Source organism: Eublepharis macularius, chromosome 8 (assembly GCF_028583425.1).
Source record: "Eublepharis macularius isolate TG4126 chromosome 8, MPM_Emac_v1.0, whole genome shotgun sequence".
NCBI classification, from domain to species: domain Eukaryota; kingdom Metazoa; phylum Chordata; class Lepidosauria; order Squamata; family Eublepharidae; genus Eublepharis; species Eublepharis macularius.
Window position 1 is genome coordinate 14,313,941 of NC_072797.1, and position 23,082 is coordinate 14,337,022.

General features: G+C 45.1%; 1 protein-coding gene across 2 annotated transcripts in view; it reads right to left on the bottom strand.

Moving 5' to 3' along the window:
* Positions 1-23,082, bottom strand: part of MYO5B (myosin VB) — a 374,307-nt gene that overhangs the window by 249,669 nt on the left and 101,556 nt on the right. For both annotated transcript variants that reach the window (XM_054986803.1, XM_054986802.1), the window contains exons 2-3: positions 13,516-13,626; positions 1,929-2,100 (exon numbers count right to left, since the gene is read on the bottom strand). In XM_054986803.1, coding sequence (XP_054842778.1) covers positions 1,929-2,100; positions 13,516-13,626 — 283 coding nt within the window. The remainder of the gene's footprint in view (positions 1-1,928; positions 2,101-13,515; positions 13,627-23,082) is intronic.

Here is a 23,082-nt window from a genome sequence, read left to right on the forward strand (position 1 = left end):
CTGGGAATGAGTTTTCAAAACCTAGCACACACCTGCTTTAACAGGATCCGGGGTGGACAGGGAAACAGTGCCGTGTGTAGCAATCTCGAACCCTAGGAATTTTGAAAGCTACATTTCCAAGAGCACTGGATATGCCAAATCACTCTCAACTTGTGCTCAGCTTGATGGGAGAGGGGGGGAGGAAGAAGCCTCTTTGCCGGCCAGGCCGTTGCTTGCCTTCCTCCATCGCTACTACTGCAAAGCTGCAGCTAAGGGGAGGGGTGGAATATCATGCTGCTTCCAATGACTGAAATGTCACCGAATGCCTTTAGTTTCTGATCAATCGTTACAACCCAAACTATTTGCAAGGAGTTCAGTGGAACCTGATTCAAAGTCAAGAATGGCAGAGGGAGGGAGGGACTCTCACCCATCACTACACCTATTTCACACTTGATGGGGAATGAGATGGTTTTGCGATAGTAGAGATTGGTAGAAAGGAATAAGAGCCTTTTCTCTCTGTTACACAAATGTCCTATTTCCACAAAAACGGTGCAGTCCAATCTAACAATGCAGGGCTCTGCAAAAGCACCTCATTCCAGAACAACCAACCGTGCTACAATTCCAGGTTCCTCGTCTTTTAAAAATAAGAAACTTCTCCTTAGATGCTAGCCTCCTTTTCTGGTTTTACTCAGAGTGAGTGAACGTTTCCAGTGACTTTCCCTGATTCTGCTGCTGGAGCTCCGTTCACCCCTATGCTGTTTCCAGGGTTCCAGGAACCCTGTAGTTTTGAGGGCTACAGAGAGGAAGCCGGGAGTTCCTTCCTCTGTGAACAGCTCTGCTTGCTCACCCCACTCTCACTTTTCACCCCCTTCCCTACAAAGACAGACGCACTCACGGTGGAGATACACATTATGAAGTACCTAGTTACGCTCAAGTCAACCTCATTTCACGTATCCCCCCTCTAACTTCCCTTGCGCTCACACACAGTCACATTTCCATTTGCTCTGCATGAGTACTTTCACACGTTTGATACCAGTTCCCCCTTGACTGCTAAAAGCAGGGCTAATTTTGAAGGGGAATGCACAGGAACGCAGTTCCGGTAGTTCCCCAAAGAGGTCACATGTCAGGTGGCCCCGCCCACCTGACTCTTGGCCATTTTGGGCCCATTTCAGCCTGGATTGGGGCCAAAACAGCCCGGATCGGGCCTCTGACAGGTGGCGGAGCACTCTCCCGCTCAGCAGTGGCCTGATCCTGACCATTTTGGGCCCCTTTTTGGCCATTTTCAGCCCCTTTTTGCCATTTTGGGCCCAATTTCGGCCCTGAATGGCCAGGATTGGGTCCAAAACAGCCAGGATAGGTGATGTCAGGGGGTGCGGCATACGCAAATCAGTTATGCTAATGACACATTTCCAGTGACGTCAAGGGGTGTGGCATCTGCTAATGAGTTGTGCTAATGAGTTATGCTAATGAGTTCCTCCAGCTCTTTTTCTATGAAATGACCCCTGGCTAAAAGTATCCCATTTATCATGAGGCACGAGTGTTTTCCATTTTTCCCTTCTGATAACAATTGAAATTGATGCAAACTGTTACATTACATTTCTTTAAAGAAATAGCTCTGGCTTTGCCTTTCTTTGTTAGCCTTGCAGGTAATCTTAGAACTGCCAAAATCCCAGTTTCCCCCACCTCCCACATCTATGAAAATTGGCAAGTCAAAGGAGCCTACAGTACTTGTTCTTGCAGCGAAAACAGAGGTGAATCGGCACTCTGCCCTCCCAACTTACTTGCAGATGCAATCACGCAAAGGGAGCTCCTGTGAAAGTGGCATGCACATACACCGAGCAAGATACAGCCAGCATGTGAACTACACATAAAATCTTGAATGTAAGCGACTCCAGGTATTTAGTAATATGTATTTCCACTCTCAAGAGAGGACAGATTGTGATACTCACCACAGTAGGTATAGATATGGTTTGATTCCAAAAATCGGACTTTTAGGTTGTGCAAGACTGCTGGTTCATGGAGATAACTTAATGCTGTCAGGTCATTCTCTCCAACCAAAATGTCTGGATTTCGCAAGAAGGGAAGCTCGTTGGCTTCGGGATTAATAGGATATTCCAGAACCTGCAATGATATAGGAGAACACATACTGGTTACAGGAAAGCCACACACACACACACACAGGACATTTCTCTTTTTCTAGAACTCAATTAAATCATATTTTCAGGACACAGCACAGGCAAGGCAACGGTGTGAGGTGGTTTGGACTCAATGAACAAACAGGATTCTCACGGAAAAACAGATGTGTGCACTGGCTTGGAGAGAAGACAATTACCAGCAAGTTATTTACAAGGCGATTCACTCCCAGTTGAAGAAGTCTTAATCATGAAGTTCTCTGTAAAGAGTGATGTAGATATAAAACATCAGGAGGAACTTCTAAACTAAATCAAGTCAGTCCAAACAAAGAACCTGCCTAAAAAAACAGTGTTAGGGAAGTATTACAGTAAGATAGTTCAGGTATCCACCTGGCAGGTATCCAGATGGCAGCTGCATACACTCTTGGTCCACTCCCAATTGAATTTCTACAATAAACGAAATTTCCCTGGGGAAAAACAGGTATGTTTTCGTCCAGGGAATGCTCTCACTTGCCATCAAAAGCCTCCCTGTGCCACAGTGGGCACAGACATATCGACATCACAGTGGATCCATTATCCAAGTGTGTGGACAGAAGTCATGCCAAATGCATTTCACTCCATTTGTTTTAAGCTGAACTGACATAGCTTCAGAGTTCTACGACGGCAAAAAGGATGGGAACAGAGGGATGCGGTAGGGAAGATGGTGGTAGCAGATGATGGCCAAGTGATGGCAGACAGTGGTAATGTAAGTACTGCACAGGCGATTCGAATTATTTGAGTGCAGTTACAAGATTTCCAGGGTGCTGGACTTTCAAAAGCTTATACCGTGGAATTCTTGTTGGGCTTTAAGATCCTACTGGACTCAATTCAGATTCAAGGAAATTCAAGGAGAATGGTTCTTTGAGTGATTATTGGCTTAGTAAATGAAAAGTTCATGTTCAGAGCCAATACTCCTCTGAATTCCCAGTGCAGTGCCCAAAGAACATGCTTCACTTATGAGCACCCTAGGGCATGCAGAGGGTCCATGTCAGAAAACCAAACGCCACACTCAATGAGTCTTTGGTACAATCATACATGTGCAATTCTTATATTGTTACTGCTTATCTGCCTTCATTTTGCTATTGTCTGCTATCGTTATCTCCCCCTATCACAGTCCTCCATTCCAATCCTTTTTTCCAAGAACGAACTCCAGCACAGAAAGGAAAAAAGAGTGAAATGCATTTGATGGGACTGGATTGAAAATCGAAAAGCCCTGTGGGACTAGACCAAAGGTCTGGCTACTCCAGTCTCTAACATTGTATAGTCAGAGGCTTGCAAAGGAGGCAGTAACCCATCCACTCCCAATGTTTTCAGTTGACATCTGGTATTCAGAAGTATGCAACTTCTGGATCAAAGATCCATGACTGTACACTGAGGAAGAATAAGCCTGGTGTGGTTGTAGGGTTGCCAGGCCCTCTCAACCTCCCAGTGGGAGATTGGGGCCCGGCACTTACCTTTGGGGGTGGTGCATGCGTGTGCACAAGGATGTCACTTCCACGTGGCTCCTGGGAGTGCACCCACGCTCCACAGGAGCATGGATTGGGCCCGTTTCCAGCCACTGTGGAGTGCGGTAGTGCTCCTGCGCTCTGCAGCGGCCCCAAACGGGCCTGTTTTGACCTAGATCCAGCTCGTTTCAGGCCTGTTTCGGCCTGGATTAGGCCCATTTTGGGCTGCTGCGGAGCACAGGAGCACTCCTGCACTCCACAGTGGCCTGAAAAGGGCCCAATCGGCCAAAATGGGCCCAATCTGGGCAGCTGCAACGCACAGGAGCTTGCCGTGTTGCGGGGGAGTGCACATGGAAGGTGTGCTCCTCCCCGCGGGCCAGGTAAGCAGCGGCGGGGGGTGGGGGTAGGGGATCCCCCACCCACCCCGGTGGGGGTCTGGCATCCCTATGTGGTTGCCAGTCCACCTTTACCGATGTTCCTGCCTGCCCTGTGATCCATGTGGTTCTCTGCCTAAGCATGAGGGATGAAATGAGCATCCTGGGAGTTCCTGCTCTCCTGATTGGACAAGCACCCTTCATTTGTCGTTACCGCCAGAGAAGCAGAGATGTCAGAGGTATCAAAGGACTTGTGCAAAATTAATCAGAAGCCTAGGTTGATCGCAAATGCGATATGGCAGATCCTGGTTTAAACTCAGAAAGCTTCTTCCCCGTCTCTCTCTTTCTCAGGCTGGGTATCACCCTTGGGGAGGAGACAAAAGGTGTTTACAGATAAAAGGAGGAAATATCACACTGCTCTGGTTTAATTGGATGCTCGGCTGTTCAGGGTGAGAAAGAGCCAAAAAAAGCTATACCATATGCCTGCCCATATGTTGGAAATGCCACAACTGCACGCTTCATAAAATTCCCCCAGCTAAACTGCTCAGGTTTTTAAAAAGGACTTCCCCATTCTTCAGGGAGAGGCAAGAGCTGGGGAAAGCAGACGTGCTGTGAAAGAAACAGCCCAAGAACCATTTCAGTAAGATAAAGTCTGGCCTCTCCATTTACAATAACAGGATTTTAAGTCCAGTGGCACGTTAGAGACCAACATGATTTTGAGAGTGTAAGCTTTTGAGAGTGAGAGCCAAGCTACAAGTGACACCTGACACACGTTGGACACTTCAACACAAAACAAAACACAAAATAGATGCAGAGGAGTTAGCCGTGTTAGTCTGTGGTAGCAAAATCAAAAAGAGTCCAGTAGCACCTTTAAGACTAACCAATTTTATTGTAGCATAAGCTTTCGAGAATCAAGTTCTCTTCGTCAGATGCATGGTACAGAAACTGGTCAAATATAGAAGAGGAGGGGGGAGGAGGGGAGGGGAGAGAAGATGCAATTAGGGGGGGAGAAGGAGGATGCAACCAAAACATTCCTTTGCTAGTAAATGTAAACATCTCCTTTTGGTGTGGGGATCAGTTGGCTTGTGTGAGGCTTCAAAGGAGTTTGCCGTGTTAGTTTGTAGCAGTAAAACAGCTAGACCATCCAATTCTTCCAATTGCATCCTCCATCCAATTGCATCCTCCATCCAATTGCATCCTCCCTCTCCCCCGCAATTGCATCTTCTCCCTCCTCCCCTCCTCCCCTCTGTTTCTGTACCATGCATCTGACGAAGAGAACTTGATTCTCGAAAGCTTATGCTACAATAAAATTGGTTAGTCTTAAAGGTGCTACTGGACTCTTTTTGATTTTGCAAAACAGGAAAGGTTCCAAAAACACTATACAGCCGAGGGGAACCCCCCACCCCCCGGAACCCAATAATTACTCAAACAATTTGTAACAAACAGTGTTTAGTTATTCTATATCATAAGTGACCATTCAAATTATACTATATACAAATTCTCATATGCACAATATGTTTGTTACAAATTGTTTGTGTAATTATTGGGTTCCGGGGCGGCGGGGGGGGGGGTTTCCCCTTGGCTGTACAGGTTGGACACTTGTCAGCTTCCCTCAAGTTTTGATGGGAAATGTAGGCATCCTGGTCTTGCAGCTGTAATGGAGAGCCAAGCTGTAAGACCAGGACGCCTACATTTCCCATCAAAACTTGAGGGAAGCTGACAAGTGTCCAACCTGTGTCAGGCGTCACTTGTAGCTTGGCTCTCAGGTGACACTCTGAAAATTGTGTTGGTCTCCAAGGTGCCACTGGACTCAAATCCAATGGACTCAAATTATGCCATACTTTATGTGGGCGTCTCTCCAATTGAGTCATGTCCCTGATTACCATACAGTTGAAAGAAACGATTTTGGCATCCGCCGCTGGGGGAATAAAGGTATAGTGGCTCTTAATGCCAGTGTGGTGTCTAATACTTGGCTGCTGATCTCCAAAAAACCTTCCTTAGTGTCAGTCTATGGAGGTCAAGTTACTTTGATTTCATCTCCCACCCCTTGCAGCAAGAAATCCAAATCTCTTGATTCAAAGGTTTTTATTGTAAGAGTATATATTCAAGGTACAAGTGTCCATAGATAATCCAAATGCTGCAGAAGCGTCTGGCTGAACACAAGGCCTTTGTTGAGAACTACATTTATTGAGAATGGCGGCCCAACGTGATCTGAAACCCTCGTTTTCTGAGAACATACCAGGGGGGGTTGTTGATTCTCAGTGGGCTCCTGCACTGATGCAGTGGCATCACTTTGCATGCAAGGAGCGAAGACGAGGTGAGTGCCAGCCAGCCCCCCCCCCCCACACACACACACTGGGAGGATAAGCTGACCTAGCAACCCTAAGTAGCTGTTTTTCATGCCCAAACAGCACTGGGAGGAGAGTTATTACCTGTTTTTGCAGTTCATGTGCACAGAAGACTTTGAGTGGATAGGGGTGTGCATAAAAAAACCCCGATTGATCTGGATCCAGGTTTCAGGGATACCAAAGAAATTTAGTATCCCTGAAATCCAGGTAACTCTCTAATCCAGTTAGAGCAGGGCTCATTTGGAGCCGGAACGCACAGGAATGGTGTTCCGGTAGATCTGAAAAGAGGTCACGTGGGTTTTGGCCCCACCCACGTGATTCCTTTTCCTCCGAGTGCAAGCCAAGTGGTGCTGGGCTCCAAAGGAACGTAAGCTGCTTGGATTCATTCTGCTCTGCTGCTTTACTTTCATTTGTGACTCGTGAGGGGGGCGGAGAGAGAGAATGAGTGCAAGCCGAGTGGTGCTGAGCTCCAAAGGAACGTAAGCTGCTTGGAATTCGTGCTGCTTTATTTTCATTTGTGACTTGAGAGAGTGAGTGAGTGGGTGCAAGCAGGGCTGGTTCTCCAGAGGAGGGTAAGCCACTTTGAGTTCATTCTGCTTTAAAGAAATAACTGGAAATTTTTGCGGAAAGGGGCCTGAGGGGTGGATGTTGCCTTCTGACACACTTCCGGTGATGTCAGGGGGTGTGGCATATGCTAAACTGATATGCTAATGAGTTCCTACAGTTCTTTTTCTAGGAAATGACCCCTGAGTTAGAGAATACCAAATTTATCTGGCTATTATTCCTTATCTGGGGGCTGCAGGGGTGGGGCATTTTTCAAGCAAACATTACCATATTTGCAGGGAACCTACGCTTTCCTATCCACTAAATAACTCCCAAGTTTCAAGAAGATTGGACCCCTGGGTCGAATTATATAGGCCCCTGGACAAGGTGCCCCCGCCACTCTCCATTGTTTCCTATGGGAGAAACATTTCCAAGGCTTTCCAAGCGAAGGGAAATCTTAACCAAAGGCAGGCCCTGGCCAAAAGCTAATCTCAAATGCAAGTACAGTTCCCAATGCAAGCTGAACTAGTAAAGACTGAGAAGGGGACGGGCGATGTATGGAGGAAGGTTGGAATAAAAACGTAATAATAAAGATGCTTTTTCACTACAAAAGGGATGCTTTGTTATGCACTCCTGCAAAAGACACAACTACATGGAACAACTACATGCAAATAATATACAATATTTGTATTTCAGTAATAAAATGATGTAAATGAATAAAATCCATGAAATACAAATATTATCTATTATTTGCATGGCATTCTATGGCTTTTAATAAAAGCCTCCTTGAAAAGCCATAGAATGCCACCCCCTGAAGCAGAGCATATTTAGAAAAATTGAGCAGCAAATATTTTGAATCCTTTTCTCCACCACTATGAGGGCTAGAAATGTGGATAGGCACAGATTTTCAGCGGGAGCACTCCGGATGCCAAATTACCAGTAGCGGAATTGTAGGATCCTAGAACTCAGCCAAAGTGTTTTATTCACCCAGCAGCCAGCTTACCATTGAAATCGTCTATAAACAAAACCAAGCAAGATACCAGAACAAGAATGTACATCAATATTCCTGCTCTCTCCCACTACACTGGCTTGGTTTTTCTACCATAGAGCAATGGTTTGTCTTCGAAAACAGAAACAAGCTGAGAGAACATCCAGATTGGCTTGCTTCTCAGAGCAGCAGCAGTTGACCTTCCCTTGGTCAGATCCATCTCTAAAAAAACGGAAGTTTGGGGGACCAGAAAGGTCAGAATCCAAGCACATGAGTGCACATACAGCATTTCCATTCCCATCCACCGATTTATTCTGCTGAAGCAAGGCCCAAGAGGCACAACTAGAACCATCTCAGACTGTCCCAGCAGCGCCTGTGCAGAAACACCCACTGCTTGTTTCCACAAAGATCACAAAAGTAAACTGCCAAAGCCTGAATCCTAGTCTATGTTTTCCCCCATACGGGAAACGTAAGATGCAAATCATCCAAAGGAGCCTAAGCCGCATTCAACATCAGAGCTGCTGTAGCATAGTGGTTAAGTGGTTCGGCTGTGAATCAGCACTCTACTGGTTCGAATCCCGCTACTGCCATGAGCTCAGTAGGTGGGTAAGCCACTCTTCTCAGCCCCAGCTCCCCAGCTGTATTGTGGAGATAATAAATAACACTAATTTGTTCACCACTCTGGGTGAGACATTTATCTGTTTAAAAGAGCATTATATAAGTGCAGATCATCATCATCACTATAAATAATAGTAATATAATAATTGATATTAATAATAATAATAATCTGTGCTTATACACCACTCTTCTAGACAGATTAGTGCCCCACTCAGAGCAGTGAACAAAGTCAGTGTTATTATTATCCCCACAATACAGCTGGGGAGCTGGGGCTGAGAGGAGGGGCTTACCCAAGGCCACCTGCAAAGCTCGTGACAGTCGTGGTATTCAAACCTACAAGAGGGCTTTCCATTGTGTTGGTGAACTGCATGTGCAGAAAACAGCAGGAAGCTTTGGGGACAACATGGCAGGAACTGCCTTGCAGGTTCACATCAAGAGCTCTTTGGTGCAGCTTTCCTTGCCAGCCACAGCGAACAAGGGGACTCCATGCACTTATGCATGATGATGTCTACCCAACCTTCTGTGGCTATGAGATTACCGTGTTCATCGGGAGCACAGCACTGATTTAAAACTGAAAAGGCGTCCTCTGCTAAGCAGGGAAGGTAAAGGCAGCAAAGGCAAAAGACGACTTGAAGACTAAGCCTCCTATTGGCCTCTTTCTACTTGCCCAGGAATGGAAATCCCTCTTTTCAAATCCATGGGAACAGCTCCTTGCCAAAGAGGAAAGGAGCCCCCGAGTTTGGCTGGCCAGGCAGTGTCCTTCTTCCAGTCCAGGAAGAAAAGGATTTTGTGGAGTTACAGTATTTTGCCATGTTAGAGTTCCGCTGAAGAAAGCAAGCCACAGAGACCATGGGCTGATTCCGCACACGTTGGATAATGCACTTTCAATGCACTTTGTCAATCGTTTGAGGTGGGTTTTTTGTTCCGCACACAAAAAAAATACGTTCCAAATGATCTATAAAGAGGATTGGAAGTGCATTATCCAACGTGTGTGGAATCCCTCCATGTTGGAAATGGGATGGGGAAGTTAAACAGAAAAGAAGGCCAGCAACAAGCAAGTTTCAACTCTTCTTCTTAAGGTCCCAACTTCCCACTTAGTAAACGGGGTAATATATAGTGTGCTAGCAGCAGGAAGGACTCCTTGGCAGGCTTTCTGCATTATTCACCATGTCCTTGGAGCAGGTTCAGTTTGTAGAAGCTGCATCTGTTAGCTAGTTTAGTAACACAGCATATCTGTTCCTGAACAATTAAAAATGTTTATGAAAGGGGAAAATGTATTTTCTGTTGCCATCGAAGCAGCCAAGTGGGTTAGGCACACGGTAACTTCATGAGCTCCCTCGGCGCTTCTCGACAAAATGGCACTCGTCACCGCAATCGATTCCGCGCCTGTCATCACAATGTTCCGTTAGTAGAAGCCAATGTACCAGGCCCTTTCCAAGCTGCTACTGCAAATCACATTTTCAAAATGGTTTTTGAAGAGCTCCTAAAGCGCTGTGCTGGTGCCTATTAGTATCCCACCAGTTACATTTGCCATATTTTAATCTCACAAATCCAGACAGCGTAATTGACAATCCAACACAAATTATTTATGAATGTGAAAAGTGCGTGTGAGGGGGCGACAAAAGAGCCCGGCTGGATCAGACCAGTGGTTCATCTAGTCCTGCTTCCAGTTTTACACTATGGCCACCCAGATCCCCTGGAGGGCCAAAGCAGGGTAGAGAGGCCAAGGCTTCCTGCTGCTATTTCCTCCTCACAATGGTATTCGGAGGGTTACTACTAGGGGTGTGTACCCAAAAAAGAGGGGAAACAATTTGGGATGACCCAAATCCTGAAGCAGCAAGCAGCCGATGGAGAAGGGTGGAGGGACCCCTCCTTCCCCTCCTATCGGCTGAAAAAAGCGGCAGGTGTTTGCAAACGGCAAGAAACGTGTTGCTTTCAAGCTTCCTACCCTGCTGCCTTTTTTACTCGATGAGAGGGAGAGAACCCCCTCCTCTCCCTTCCATCAGCTGAAAAAAGCGGCAGGTGTTGGAAAGCAACAACACGGGGGAGGAGGGAACCCCTCTTTCCCCTCCCATCAGCTGAAAAAAGCAGCAGGCACTTGAAAGCAGAAACACTTTTCTTGCAAGCGACAAGAAAAGCATTGCTTTCAAAGTTTCAAACTTCCCGCCCCGCCACATTTTTCACCTGATGGGAGGTGGAGGAGGGGGTCCCTCCTCACCTCCCATTAGGGTGAAAAAAAGCAGTGGGGTGGGAAGTTTTCATGCTTTTTTGTAAATGCTGCAGCTGTTGCCGCTTTGCCTGAAGCTTCCCAAAGTGATACGAATCGCTTCGGAAAGCTTTGTTTCGGGATTCCTGAATCAGGTCAGCAATTCTGGGGCCGATTTGGGAATCTGGAATCTTTCCAAATTGGGCCCAATTCAGGTTAAAAATCCGAATCAGCAACCCAAAGCACACACTCCTACTTATTACTTCTGAATACAGAGATTCCCTTTAGTCATCATGGCTAATAGCCCTTGATGGACCTCTCTCCTCCATCAATCATACTAGCTCCACAGCTCTTCCCAAGAGCTCAGAATAGTCTGTTGGTGACATAGCAATCTCCTCTAACCCATTACCTCAGCTTCTCCAATTGGCTGGAGGAGACCTGGAACATCACCAGGTTGAAGCTGTTGGGGGAAAGCCCTGTGACATGACAAGGTGTAGCTCAGGTGGAGCAGTGGGTGCAATGTCCCAACCTAAGGTTTGAAAAGAACCTTGGCTCTTACATTTGTGATGCAGCTATTTCCATTTAAAAAACAGGTGTTTCTTTGTAAGTACATTCCTGGATAGGTGGTATGGGGTGGAGGGAGAGAGTGCAGGGAGTGAGGGCCAAGTAAATGTAAATCAGTTGCAAAAGTCATGAAAGAGATGGAGTGCGCATCCCAGGCTGGGTGTGACCCCTTCCCTCTATTGCTGAATCTGAATGGAATACCATCCCGAGTCTCTATTCAATCCAAGTCTGACCAAGTCAAATTTACATATGAATTCTAATTCAGCAGCTTTCCGTCGGATTTTGTTTTTGAAATGTTTTGTTGAACTATGGTGATCTTTAAGTCCTTGGTGGACCTTAAGTCCATTTCAAAAACATCTGACAAAGAGAGCTGTGGTTCTTGAAAGCTCATGCTCCAATAAAGTTGATTAATTTAAAGGGGCTGCTGGACTCTTTACTATTTTGCAACTACAGACTAACACGGCAAACTCCTCTGGAAGGACATGGTTTTCGTTATCCCAAAATTCTGAGACTGCCAACATAGTTCTGGAAATCCATTTCCGGAAAATTCCAAAACGAGATTTCAGGTTTAATTTCGACTTGCGAATATCAAAATGCACACCCTTGGTCTGAACACACCTGGAAATCTTGTGGCACCATGTAGGATAGTAGATTGGCTATGCCACCCTGAGCTCCTTGGAGACAAATGCAATAGATAAATGCATTTTTTTACTGGGACAGCTAAAATTTTGACTAGGTGGCCTTCAAACGCCAGCACATCTCAAAACAATAATAAGCAACAAGCAAAACCAGAAGCTGCAAACTTTCTTTTAAAAAAGCAAATACAGAAAAGCCTATTAAAGAAAATTCAAAGCTGCAACTAATTCAAAATATGGTGCTTCCCCCTCTCCCTGTTGACTGTATACAGCTTAACCACAGACAGGTTAATCTACAATTTTGTCTATTTTTATATCTGGTTCATGCAGACATTTTGGTTCTGTGCTGTCCCTCCTGTGCTGGAGTTAAAAATTAACTCCAGTAATGAATGATGGATGAATGTTGGCATGTGAGATAACTGGAGTTTGCCCCCATTCAGGTTTCTAAGGTTTGATTACTTTGCACACAGGCATTCCCACATTACAGGTACGCCAAATTAGTTTTTAACCACAATTCTCCAAACAAGAAGGAAAAGATGAAAAGCAGGTGAAACTGGGAACAGGCCAAGTCTATGAACATATTTACTTTACTGCGGTTAAGCATGACATCTGGATGTAGTTTAAATTTCATCAATATTAAAACAACTACATTAGCTGCCAGTATGCTTCCGGGCTTTCCCCACTGTTGTTCCCCAACCTCTTGAATTTATTTATTCATTTTCCTTTATTTACAGGATTTTGACCTCACTTCTCTGCCCTTACAGGGCCAAAGGCAGCTAACACATTAAAACATACAAATTAAAATCCCATCTCCAAAGCCATTAAAACCAACACACAAATACATCATTAAAATTATTTAGATCCAGAACTTAACATCGATAAGAAGATAGAAATAACAGTTAAAACACTGGGGAGGGAGAAAGGATCACTGAAGGAACAAAAAAGTCTTTACACACTGGCAGAAGACAGCAACAGAAAGGGGACAGGTGAAGCTCCCTGGGGAGAGAATTCCAGAATTTTGGTGCCACTACTGAGAAGGCTCTGTCCCGAGCTGTCACTCGTCTAACCTCAGAAGGTGGACTGCAGTGGTTGGGTATGTTCGTATATGAGTAGGCTGGTTCCAAACAGTATAGAGCTTTAAAGGTGAGCATCAGTATCTTGAATTGGGCCTGGAAGTAAACTGGGAGCCCGTATAGGTGAACCAAAACTGGAGTAATAGGGTCCCTACAGTTTTCAGTTATGGTTCAGAAAATCTGTAACATACCTGTGTTATTTTTATAAAAGTTTTTCCAGGAGGGCCTGAAACTAGGGATACCAGCACTCAGATGAGGGTGGTTTGCTCACCTCTATCATTCTGCAGAATATGCAAAACAGAATTGTTGAGGGCGGCATTTTTATAAAGGGAACAAGATTGTACTTTTAATGTCTGTGAAAAAATGTACACAATTTTTATAATATTGTTTATTGAACTATTTAATGGCACGACCCACCTTGAATTTCAGAAGTACAAGTTAAGTAAATAAAATGGAGCGTAAGTTAAGTAAATAAACAAATAGAATTAACTCGGATTTTATTCTCCATTTTTGTATACTGTTGTAAGATATCTAGACATTTGGAAAGGTAGGGTAAACATTGAATAAATACCGTTTCATCTTCAAGTTTCAGGTGTAGAGTTTTATCTCCCTCTTTGTAGTCTTTGATGATTTCGGCTGATTTCCATACTTCCTCTGGGTCAGGAATCCAAACCCTCGTATACTGCATAGAGGGAAAAAGAAAAAAGTTAAAAACCACTTGCACAGACCACATAAGAAAGCCTTTCCAGGTCACATCTAGCATTCTGTTTTTCAATGGCCAGATTTATTTTATCTCCACGTATTTTATTTTTACTTAAAATAGATTTTATCCAGTGCAATGCCCTCAAGTAGTAACTAAAAACAGTAAAGTTGATAATAAAGAATTACGAAGCAATTAAACACAGAAGTAAAAATATCAAATAATAAAAACGTCACCAACAAGCACAAAGATTTGTCAATAAAATCAACAAAACCAGCCTTCCTCAATGTTGTCTTCAGACCACCAATAAAACCATCAGCAATCAACCCCAAATTAGTCATAAAAATCCATAATAAGGGGGAGGGGGGAAACAGAGGCTCTAGGGAGTCCACAAACACAACACAAAGACTTCTTTCCATTTTTGTCACTAATATCTGGTGTTTAGAGGTACACTGCCTCTCAACATGGAGGTTCCATTTCACTACAACAGCTAACATCTTCCGTGCTTTATATTAATTTTTTAAAAGGCATCTAAGTCAGTCTTGAGGCAGAGAACTGCCTATGTTAACTGATTAATTAGGAAGACAAAATCGTAAGTTAACAGAACGAGAATACACATATTCTTTCTCAACACACCCTTTCCCAATAAAGTCTCAAATCTTCATTCTCCAACCACAGCAAAGTATAAATGTGAAGCATATCTGTTCACATATCATAATAATCAGGGGTCATTTCATAGAAAAAGAGCTGGAGGAACTCATTAGCACAACTCATTAGCATAACTCATTAGCATATGCCACACCCTCTGACATCACCTATCCTGGCTGTTTTGGACCCAATCCTGGCCATTCAGGGCCGAAATTGGGCCCAAAATGGCAAAAGGGGGCTGAAAATGGCCGAAAAGGGGCCCAAAATGGTCAGGATCAGGCCACTTCTGAGCCGGAGAGTGATCCACAACCCATCAGAGGCCCGATCTGGGCCGTTTTGGCCCCAATCCAGGCTAAAACAAGCCCCAAATGGCTGAGAGTCAGGTGGGTGGGGCCACCTGACATGACCTCTTTGGGGAACTGCCGGAACTGCGTACCGGCGTGTTCCCCCTCAAAATGAGCCCTGATAATAATTTCTTGTTACCCTTGCCTCTTCCATCCTTCCCTGCTGTCAAACTTTAGAGTTCAAGTTCCTTGGGAACAGGGACCTTTTGGGGTGGGGTGGGGGAGTTATGATCTAATTAACTATGTAATCAGATCCAGTTTCTCCTTTAACTTAGGTGAGAATGGAATAGAAGTGGGGAGAAGAATGAGAATAACTGGACTTCACTCAAAATTTTCGAGAGTACTTTATCACTCCTGCACATTTTAGAATGCAAAAACATTTGTAGGATTGCCAACTGGTCAGTTTTCCACCAGTATTACTGGTTCTGCCCTCTTCTGAGTCAGTGTAAATTGAGTATTTTTTCTTTCACATACCACAAGAAATAGGAGAGTGGCTAGTTTCAGTGCCTTTTAAAGCAAAGAAATTTGCTGTGCTGCACCTTTAAGACCTTTGCAGCTTGAGGCTCGTCGCCAATTTCACCTTTCGTTTTAAGCCCAGAGGTTTCTTGATCCTCAAAACGCACCTGCTTCTCTAAACCCTGCACCTGTCTTGTGCTACTTTTTCTACTTCTCCTTCCTTCATGGTGCCTCTTTGGTCTCAGAAAGCCGGAGCATGTGAACACTACACACCGCAGACACATCCAAAATTTTTGGTATCTCTGCCTCCCACTCCCTTAAACGTTGCTGCTGCTGAGCACAAAATCTCAACCCCTTTATACCACTGAGCTCCGCCTCTTGACCCCAAATGATCTTCCCCTAAATGGCCCAGGCTCCTCCCCCTTGCCAGATTTGTGTTTTTTGAGGGTCAGCAACCATAGCGGGTAGGGCACAGTACGCTTAAAGCCCCTAGCCATATTGACCCCTGAGATGACTCAGTGACAGCTAGAGAGTACGCAATCCAACAATTATCGTTCCTGGTTGCCCTCCCACCTTGGGGTCTGGAGAAGATGCAAGGCATGGTCTGGCTAAGCAGGTTTTTGCATTCTTCCTTCTCCTCCTCCTTTTTTCTAGGCAATATCTAGTTTACCAGAGAATCATGGTATCTAGTAGGCAACAGTTGAGTCCCGGCACATAATAACATGAAACCATGGCTAAAAAACCAGACAGGGAAACTGATCCTGAAACTGGGGAAGAAGAACATCACTCCTAGCAAAGGTGGCTCCCAGTTTCCCAACTATGGTTTACAGGAAGCCACCGTTCTGCTGGGACTCAGCCTCTCTCTCAAGAGCTGTCTAAAGAGTTTGATGCAAGTCAAAAGCTCCTTTTTCAACCTCATCATTTAGATCCTCCTTTTCCCACAGTTCATGGCACCATACAAGTTAATCCAATGCCTGCTCATTTTTAAAGGGAATATAAAAAGCATCCCAGTGGGAAGTAAACAGCTTGCAATATACTGTGGTTCCACATCAGGCCTTTTGTAAAGTAAGCGACTGAAATGGTTCCAGAGATTTAAGTTCACTCCTATAGGGTCTTGCATGGAGCTTCAACTACGATGAAGTCATTCTGTACACTCATTCAGATGCTTTGGAAAACAAAAGGCTTCACGGCGTTCTTCCGTTCCTGAAATGCCCTGCAAGAGTTAATGAAACAGCAGCCACAATTTGGAAAAAAAATGCTTTGTAGCTCACTGCAAATGGATTCTTAATATGTACAATGTGTAATTATGTTTAGGGTTGCACAATAGCTAGAAACAGCATGAACAATTTGACTTTAATGAAGCTATCCAAATATATTGCCAGAGCAGCAGTTTTTGCTAGTGAAGGGGGCGGCATGAAGAAAAGCGGGGCGAAGGGGCATACGTGTGCCTCCATAGTGCTATGGCGTCTCATTCCTTCCTTCTCGTCATCTCCAGATGCTTACAGCGTTCCTACTTTTAATTGCCGTGAGGGGGAAATGACTTTAAGAATCTTGACTTTTATGCTCACGGGAGGTTTCATTTATCACCCCGCACAGCTTGTTGCCTTCTGAGACTCTGAACTACGATCTGACACATGTCATCAATCCCTAAAAGAATGCAAGTCGGTTGTACTACACCACACAAAAAAACAAGGAAGTTTCTAGCCCCCAACAGAGAGGTATTTGACAACAGGTAGCCAATAGGATACCAGCCTAATAGCCCACACTAGCCCAATCTCATCAGAGCTTGGAAGCTAAGCAGGGTCAGCCACGCTTAGTACTTGGATGGGATAACGACAGGGAAGACTAGGGCTGCGTCGTGGAGGAAGGCAGTAGCGAACCACCTCTGCCCATCGCTGGTCTTGAAAACCCCATCGTTCTGGGATTGCCATGAGTCGTTTTCAAATCAACGGCACACAATTATTAGCCAACAGGATCAAGTCACAGAAATTTAAACATACTCTGGATTACAATTATTGTGTAAACTCTTAGAAAGCTCAAAAGAAACCAGCTGCCATATGGGTCTACAGCAAAAATCCAAAGCCCTTTACATTGAAATGCCATTAATAGTTACTAATGATTAATGAGAACCAGTTTGGTGTAGTGGTTAAGAGTGGTAGGACTCTAATTTGGAGAACCGGGTTTGATTCCTCACTCCTCCACTTGAAGCCAGCTGGGTGACCTTGGGTCAGTTGGAGCCCTCTCTGCCGCACCCACCTCACACTGTGATTGTTGTGGGGATAATCGCAGGGTGACTGTTGTAGGGATAAAAGACAAGTGTCCTGACTGACTCATCATCGCCCAGCTCAAATCCCTGAATCGAGAAACATGAAATTTAGGGAGAACGTTCTTTTCATGACGTAAACACCAACTAAGAAGGGATTTTAAGAAATTCACCCCCTAAGGCGGTAAAAAGGGGTAAAATGGGTTTTCCCATAGGGATACAGCTTCCCTGTGGGGCTGGCAGGCTGCTGCCTGCTTCCCCCACCCCACCCCCGCTGCCCACTGCAAGCTTGGCCACTCTTCCTTGATTGGGCCAGCCTTTCAGGATCATTTACATATGTGCCTGGATTGGTCTTTGCCCCAACATTCTAAACAGTATGCAGTTGCTATTGAGAGTCATTGATGTGTCCTGAGGTAAAATGCACCTCCTAGTCTTCCCCTAAAAGTTCACTAGGGCTGCCAATCTTCCTGTGGGCCTGGCTTTCTTGTGTGGCTGGCAGGCTGCTGCCTGCTTGCACCCCCCCCCTCTCTGATTGGCCAGCTGTGGAACTCTGTGTTCTAAGGTAAAAAGCAGGTCAGGGAAACTGCAGACCGTTGAAGAAAGACGGCACAAGACTCCTGAATAGGGATTTTATATAAAAGTCAGTATGCCACTGAGTTTTTAAATGTTCATGGGGAGATAGTGTACGACCTTTCTAGGGGCCATTTCAATGCGAACCTCTCAAGTGAAGCTGCCAAAGTTGTCCTGAAGGACAGTATATAAATTGAATGTTGTTGTTGTTGCTGCTGTTGTGAGACATATTTTGAGCGAATATCCCACATTTGAGTTCATTATTTTATTTATTTTATTAGATTTGTAGCCTCTTCTTCCCGCAAATGGGCTCAGAATGGATAACAACATCATAGTGTTGTGGCCTCTGAGTCCTCAGAGGATGAAGACCTCGGGGAGGACGACAGGAGTGGGACTGTTCCAAGCCCCTCCAGAGGCAGCCGCTTGGAAGACCAGAAGGGAATGGAGCAGCAGGAACCCTTGCCAGAGCTGGCTGAGGAATCCCGGGCGGACTCAGGGACAGAGGCTGTTCCCTTACCTGCACCAGCTCCTGAGTCCAGGGCAGAATCTCCACCCAGCTCCCCTGAACCTGATAGGCAGCGCAGAGGGAGGCAGTGTCTTGCTGCCCAGGAAAGGAGGCGAAGTGCAAGGCTTCAGGCCCTCAAACAACGACGTAACGACCTTGAGTTGTAACAGGGTGCAGCACTGCCCTGCAGGTGAGAGCTCTTAAGCCAGGACGCCCTTCCCCTCGTTGCAGAAGCACCTGCGCACAGACCCGCCCGGTTCTACTGCGACTCAGTTCTGCTCTGACTGCTCTTTGGCTCTGACCCTTGCATTCGGATCCTTGGACTACGCTTCCTGCCTGCTCCCCCGTCGGCTTGGTTGAACTCCGGACGTTCAGAGAGGCTCGTGGCAGACTCCCCGCCTGCATTCCAGCACACATAGATTCATACATATAAAAGATAAAATAATCTACAATATAAAATAAAATCCATCAACATTATGTAGTTAGCATTCACCAGACCAGACAGCTAAGAACATTTGCCATTGCTGAAACGTTATTTTATTTACTTCATTTATACCCCACCTGTCTCCCCAATGGGGACCCAAAGGACCTTAGCCTCCCCTCCATTTTATCCTCACAACCACCCTGTGAGATAGATTTGGCTGAAAGAGTGCGACTGGTCCAAGATCACCCCTCGCGCTTCCATAGCAGAGTAGGGATTCCAACCAGCTTTGAAGCTGACTGCTTGCGGCTGTATCCACGCATCAACGGACACTGTGCTATTGTTACTCTACAGTCATCTTTTGCAAGTGTTCGTCTTGTCCACACAGCTGCAAACGATTGCCACAGCATGACAATAGCACAATATCAAACAATGTGTGGATGCAGCTCCTAACATGGAGAAACTGTCTTTTCTTCCTCTTCCTGACAACTGAAATCAGCTCAAGGATTGTAAGCAGCCTTCTAATATGCATAACAGCCAGGGCTTTTTTTCAGCAGGAACGCGGTGGAACAGAGTTCCAGCACCTCTTGAAAATGGTCACATGGCTGGTGGCCCTGCCCCCTGCTCTCCAGACAGAGGGGAGTTTAGATTGCCCTCCGCGCCGCTCCAGCAGAGCAGAGGGCAATCTAAACTCCCCTCTGTCTGGAGAGCAGGTGGCAGGGCCACCAGCCCTGTGACCATTTTCGCCGAGGGCGATTTAAACTTTAAAAAACTTCCCCTTGTTCCAGCTGACCCAATGTGACGTCATTGTGCAGTCCTGGGAGCATGCGCGTACTTTGCGCACATGCATGTGGTACCAGGGGTACTACCGCCCGCCAAGAGTTGCCCCCTGTGCAGGCAACCCACTGAGTTCCACCACCTCTTTCCCAAGAAAAAAAGCTCTGAAAAAAAGTCCAGAAATCTCATCATCACTGTGGGAGTCTCATGCTGTAGCGCAAGCAATGCGCTGCTTCTTGTCCCCCGAATAGCAGTTTCAAGCATCTCTGCAAGAATGCGCATCCACCAAAACACCAAGAACCAATTCAGAACTCAAAAAACACAGATTTGGTTTTCAATAATTCACAGAAGCGGGTCAACAATTATCCGTCTTACTGTGATTCAGGAGGAGAGGATTTCCCTTAGCACTCTTGCACACCATGAAAACGCACCGCTGGCAAGCGAACCTTAGAAAGCACTTTCGAACAAGTTAGTCTTGAAAAGGCAGGAGAGAGGAACATTTGATGCTTTTGGAGCACGAGCATCTATCAGCACAGTGGACGAGCACAGGTTTCTCTTTGACATGTCACTGAAGAAGCAGAGAGTATCGCAAGTCATTTGTGTGTTCCCTCTGTCAGCGTTATGCCAAGCTGCCTGAGAACTGATCAAAAGGCAGAGGGAAGGAACCAGTGCATTAAACCACTGCTTCTGGAGTAGCCAATTTTAAAATCTGTTTTACATATTAAGCTTCATAGAAATATCTGTTAGCAGTGTGACAGCTAATGCATGCATTTGCATTTCAGTTACAAATCCCATTTCATGAGTTTACAACCTCAGTGTTAACTTTTTCCTGCTAGCTACAAAAAAGAAGAAAATCCCTGCAGATGAAAATTATTCTACGATCCTCTGCTAGGCACACACCACAGCACTAGCAGAGTTCAGCTTTGGGTTGGCGCAGGAGATAAACCCACATAAACTAATAAAGTGCAGGCAGGCTTCAGGTAAGAATTAGGGTCCGGATTAGGCAGAAGGACTTAAGAGCCTGGTATGAGAATCTGCAGTCCACGCCAAGGCATTGTTCATATTTTGCCTAAATGACTCTTAAGGATTATGCCTCAAATATGCAATTCACCAAGAAGCAGGTGGGTGGCAAGGTTATAAGAGCAAAGGACAGAGCGAACGAGCCTTAACTGAAAGATCCAGAGGAGTTAGCCGTGTTAGTCTGTACTTGCAAAATAGTAGAGTCCAGTAGCACCTTTAAGACTAACCAACTTATTTGTAGCATAAGCTTTCGAGAACCACAGCTCTCTTCGTCAGATGCATGACTTCATCATGCATCTGATGAAGAGAGCTGTGGTTCCCGAAAGCTTAACTGAAAGATTTACTATAGTCAAATAGTACAACAGGTCAGCTACAGTCAGCAACTGGAAGCTCCTGGCACTTGGAGATTTGTCATCTAGTCCTCTCTAAGTTGCCTACAAAGAGGGCATTCATTATTCATGGTAGTGGAGCATGCTGGAAGTTAGAGAATTCATTACTTTGGCACATTACTGAAGGCATGGCACATTGGTTAGTCTCAGACTAGAGATACCCAGGTTCAAATCGCCACTCTGCCATGAAGTTGGCTGAGTGACCTTGGGCCTGTCACTCTCTCCTAGTCTGACCTACTTCACAGGATTGTTGTGAGACTGCATTGGAGGAAAGGCAGATAACAGGATACTAAGCAAATAAAATCGACTCCCTTCCCTTCATGGCCTTTCCAAAGTGACCATAAATGACGATCGGTTTCTAATTGGGAGGATACATTTTCTTGCCTTCCCTGGGTCTCTTCAGGCTTATCCAAAGACAGCTTATTGTCTATAGCCACAGGCCATCACAATTTACCAAACATCGACTAATAAACAGTTAAATCCATTATCACAATTTGTAAAGGTTAATTAAAATTAATTAAAACAGTACAGTATGCCAAACTATCCCAGGAATCACGAAACAACCTCATTCAGTGCTACCTTAGATCTTATCTTTTTGGTTGCGAGTGCAAACTGAGAGACTCTGTAGGACACATGGTTATCAGTGTCAGGTAACAAAAACACAGTCTTCTCGATTTCAGAGTATGTGTTTGACTGATGGGATTCTGGATGAGAATTTAGCTCTGGGTACACTATATAATGGACAATAAAGTAGGTAGTGGGAAAGGTTCTCCACTGTAGGTAATCCACAAATGCAGGTGCGATGTTCCATAGGGGTGTGAGAATAACGCCCAGCCAAAAGAGCTGTTTGCATCATTTGAAATCTTCAGGCTTATCAATAAATGGTGATTTTTTTAAAGAACATAATTAACTTCAATGAGCATCACAAAGCCATCCATTGAGGGTTTGATGGGCCCAAATTATTGGGGGAGGGTGGAGATCTGTTATAAAGTGATAAAAGGGAGAGCATTCCAAAAAGATTTTATAATAATAATAATATAATAATAACATTCAATTTATATACTACCTTCCAGGACAATTTAATGCCCACTCAGAGCAGTTTACAAAGTGTGTTATTATTATCCTGACAACAATCACCCTGTGAAGTGGGTAGGGCTAAGAGAGCTCTAAGAGAGCTGTGACTGACCCAAGGGCACCCAGCTGGCTTCAAGAGGAGGAGTGGGGCATCAAACCTGGGTCTCCAGATTAGAGTCCTGCTGCTCTTAACCACAATACCAAACTGGCTCATTTAAAAAGCCATTTTCATTTCACCAACAGGCTCCCAACAATTAAAAGATCACCCATGAATGTTAAAATAATTTGTAAATATAGTTTGGCATGGGCCAAACTACACACAACTCTGAAATGCCAGATGTATTATTTGGCCCTAAGAGTAGCTTTAATTGGTACCTCAGCCCTGGGGAACTTGAGGTTAATGCAGATCCCAGGTTTGTTAAGCCCTGATTTCAGGCGAGGGGTAGACATAACATGTGTCTTTTCTAGGGTTGCCAACTTCCAGCTTGGGCATAGAGATCTCCCAGAATTACAACTGATCACCACACAAATATCAGCTCCCCTAGAGAAAATGGCTGATTGGGAAGGTGGACACTAGGCCATTTTACACCACTGTGATCCCCTTCCTTGCCAAACCCCAAGTTCTCCAAGTTCCAACCACAAATCTCCAGTAATTTCTCAATTCAGATTTGGCAACCCTAGTTACTTCCCATCTATAGTGGGCATAACACCCTCAGGAAATTCCTGATTAGGGCAACTGCACAGGATGTGGCCCACTCGGCAGCATGAGGGATACAGTTTCAGAGCCCTACTTGGGAGGATGAAGCTTTACTCCAAATATTATCAGAATCAGGGCCATACGAATGCACCTGGGTGGGATGCTAGGCAAACAGGGGAAAAAACCATAAAATGCTGCCTGTAAGTCATTGGTACAAGAAGATTATGGACCCTATTCCACTCCTGTCCAATGTTTTTCAGAACTTAGAGACTTT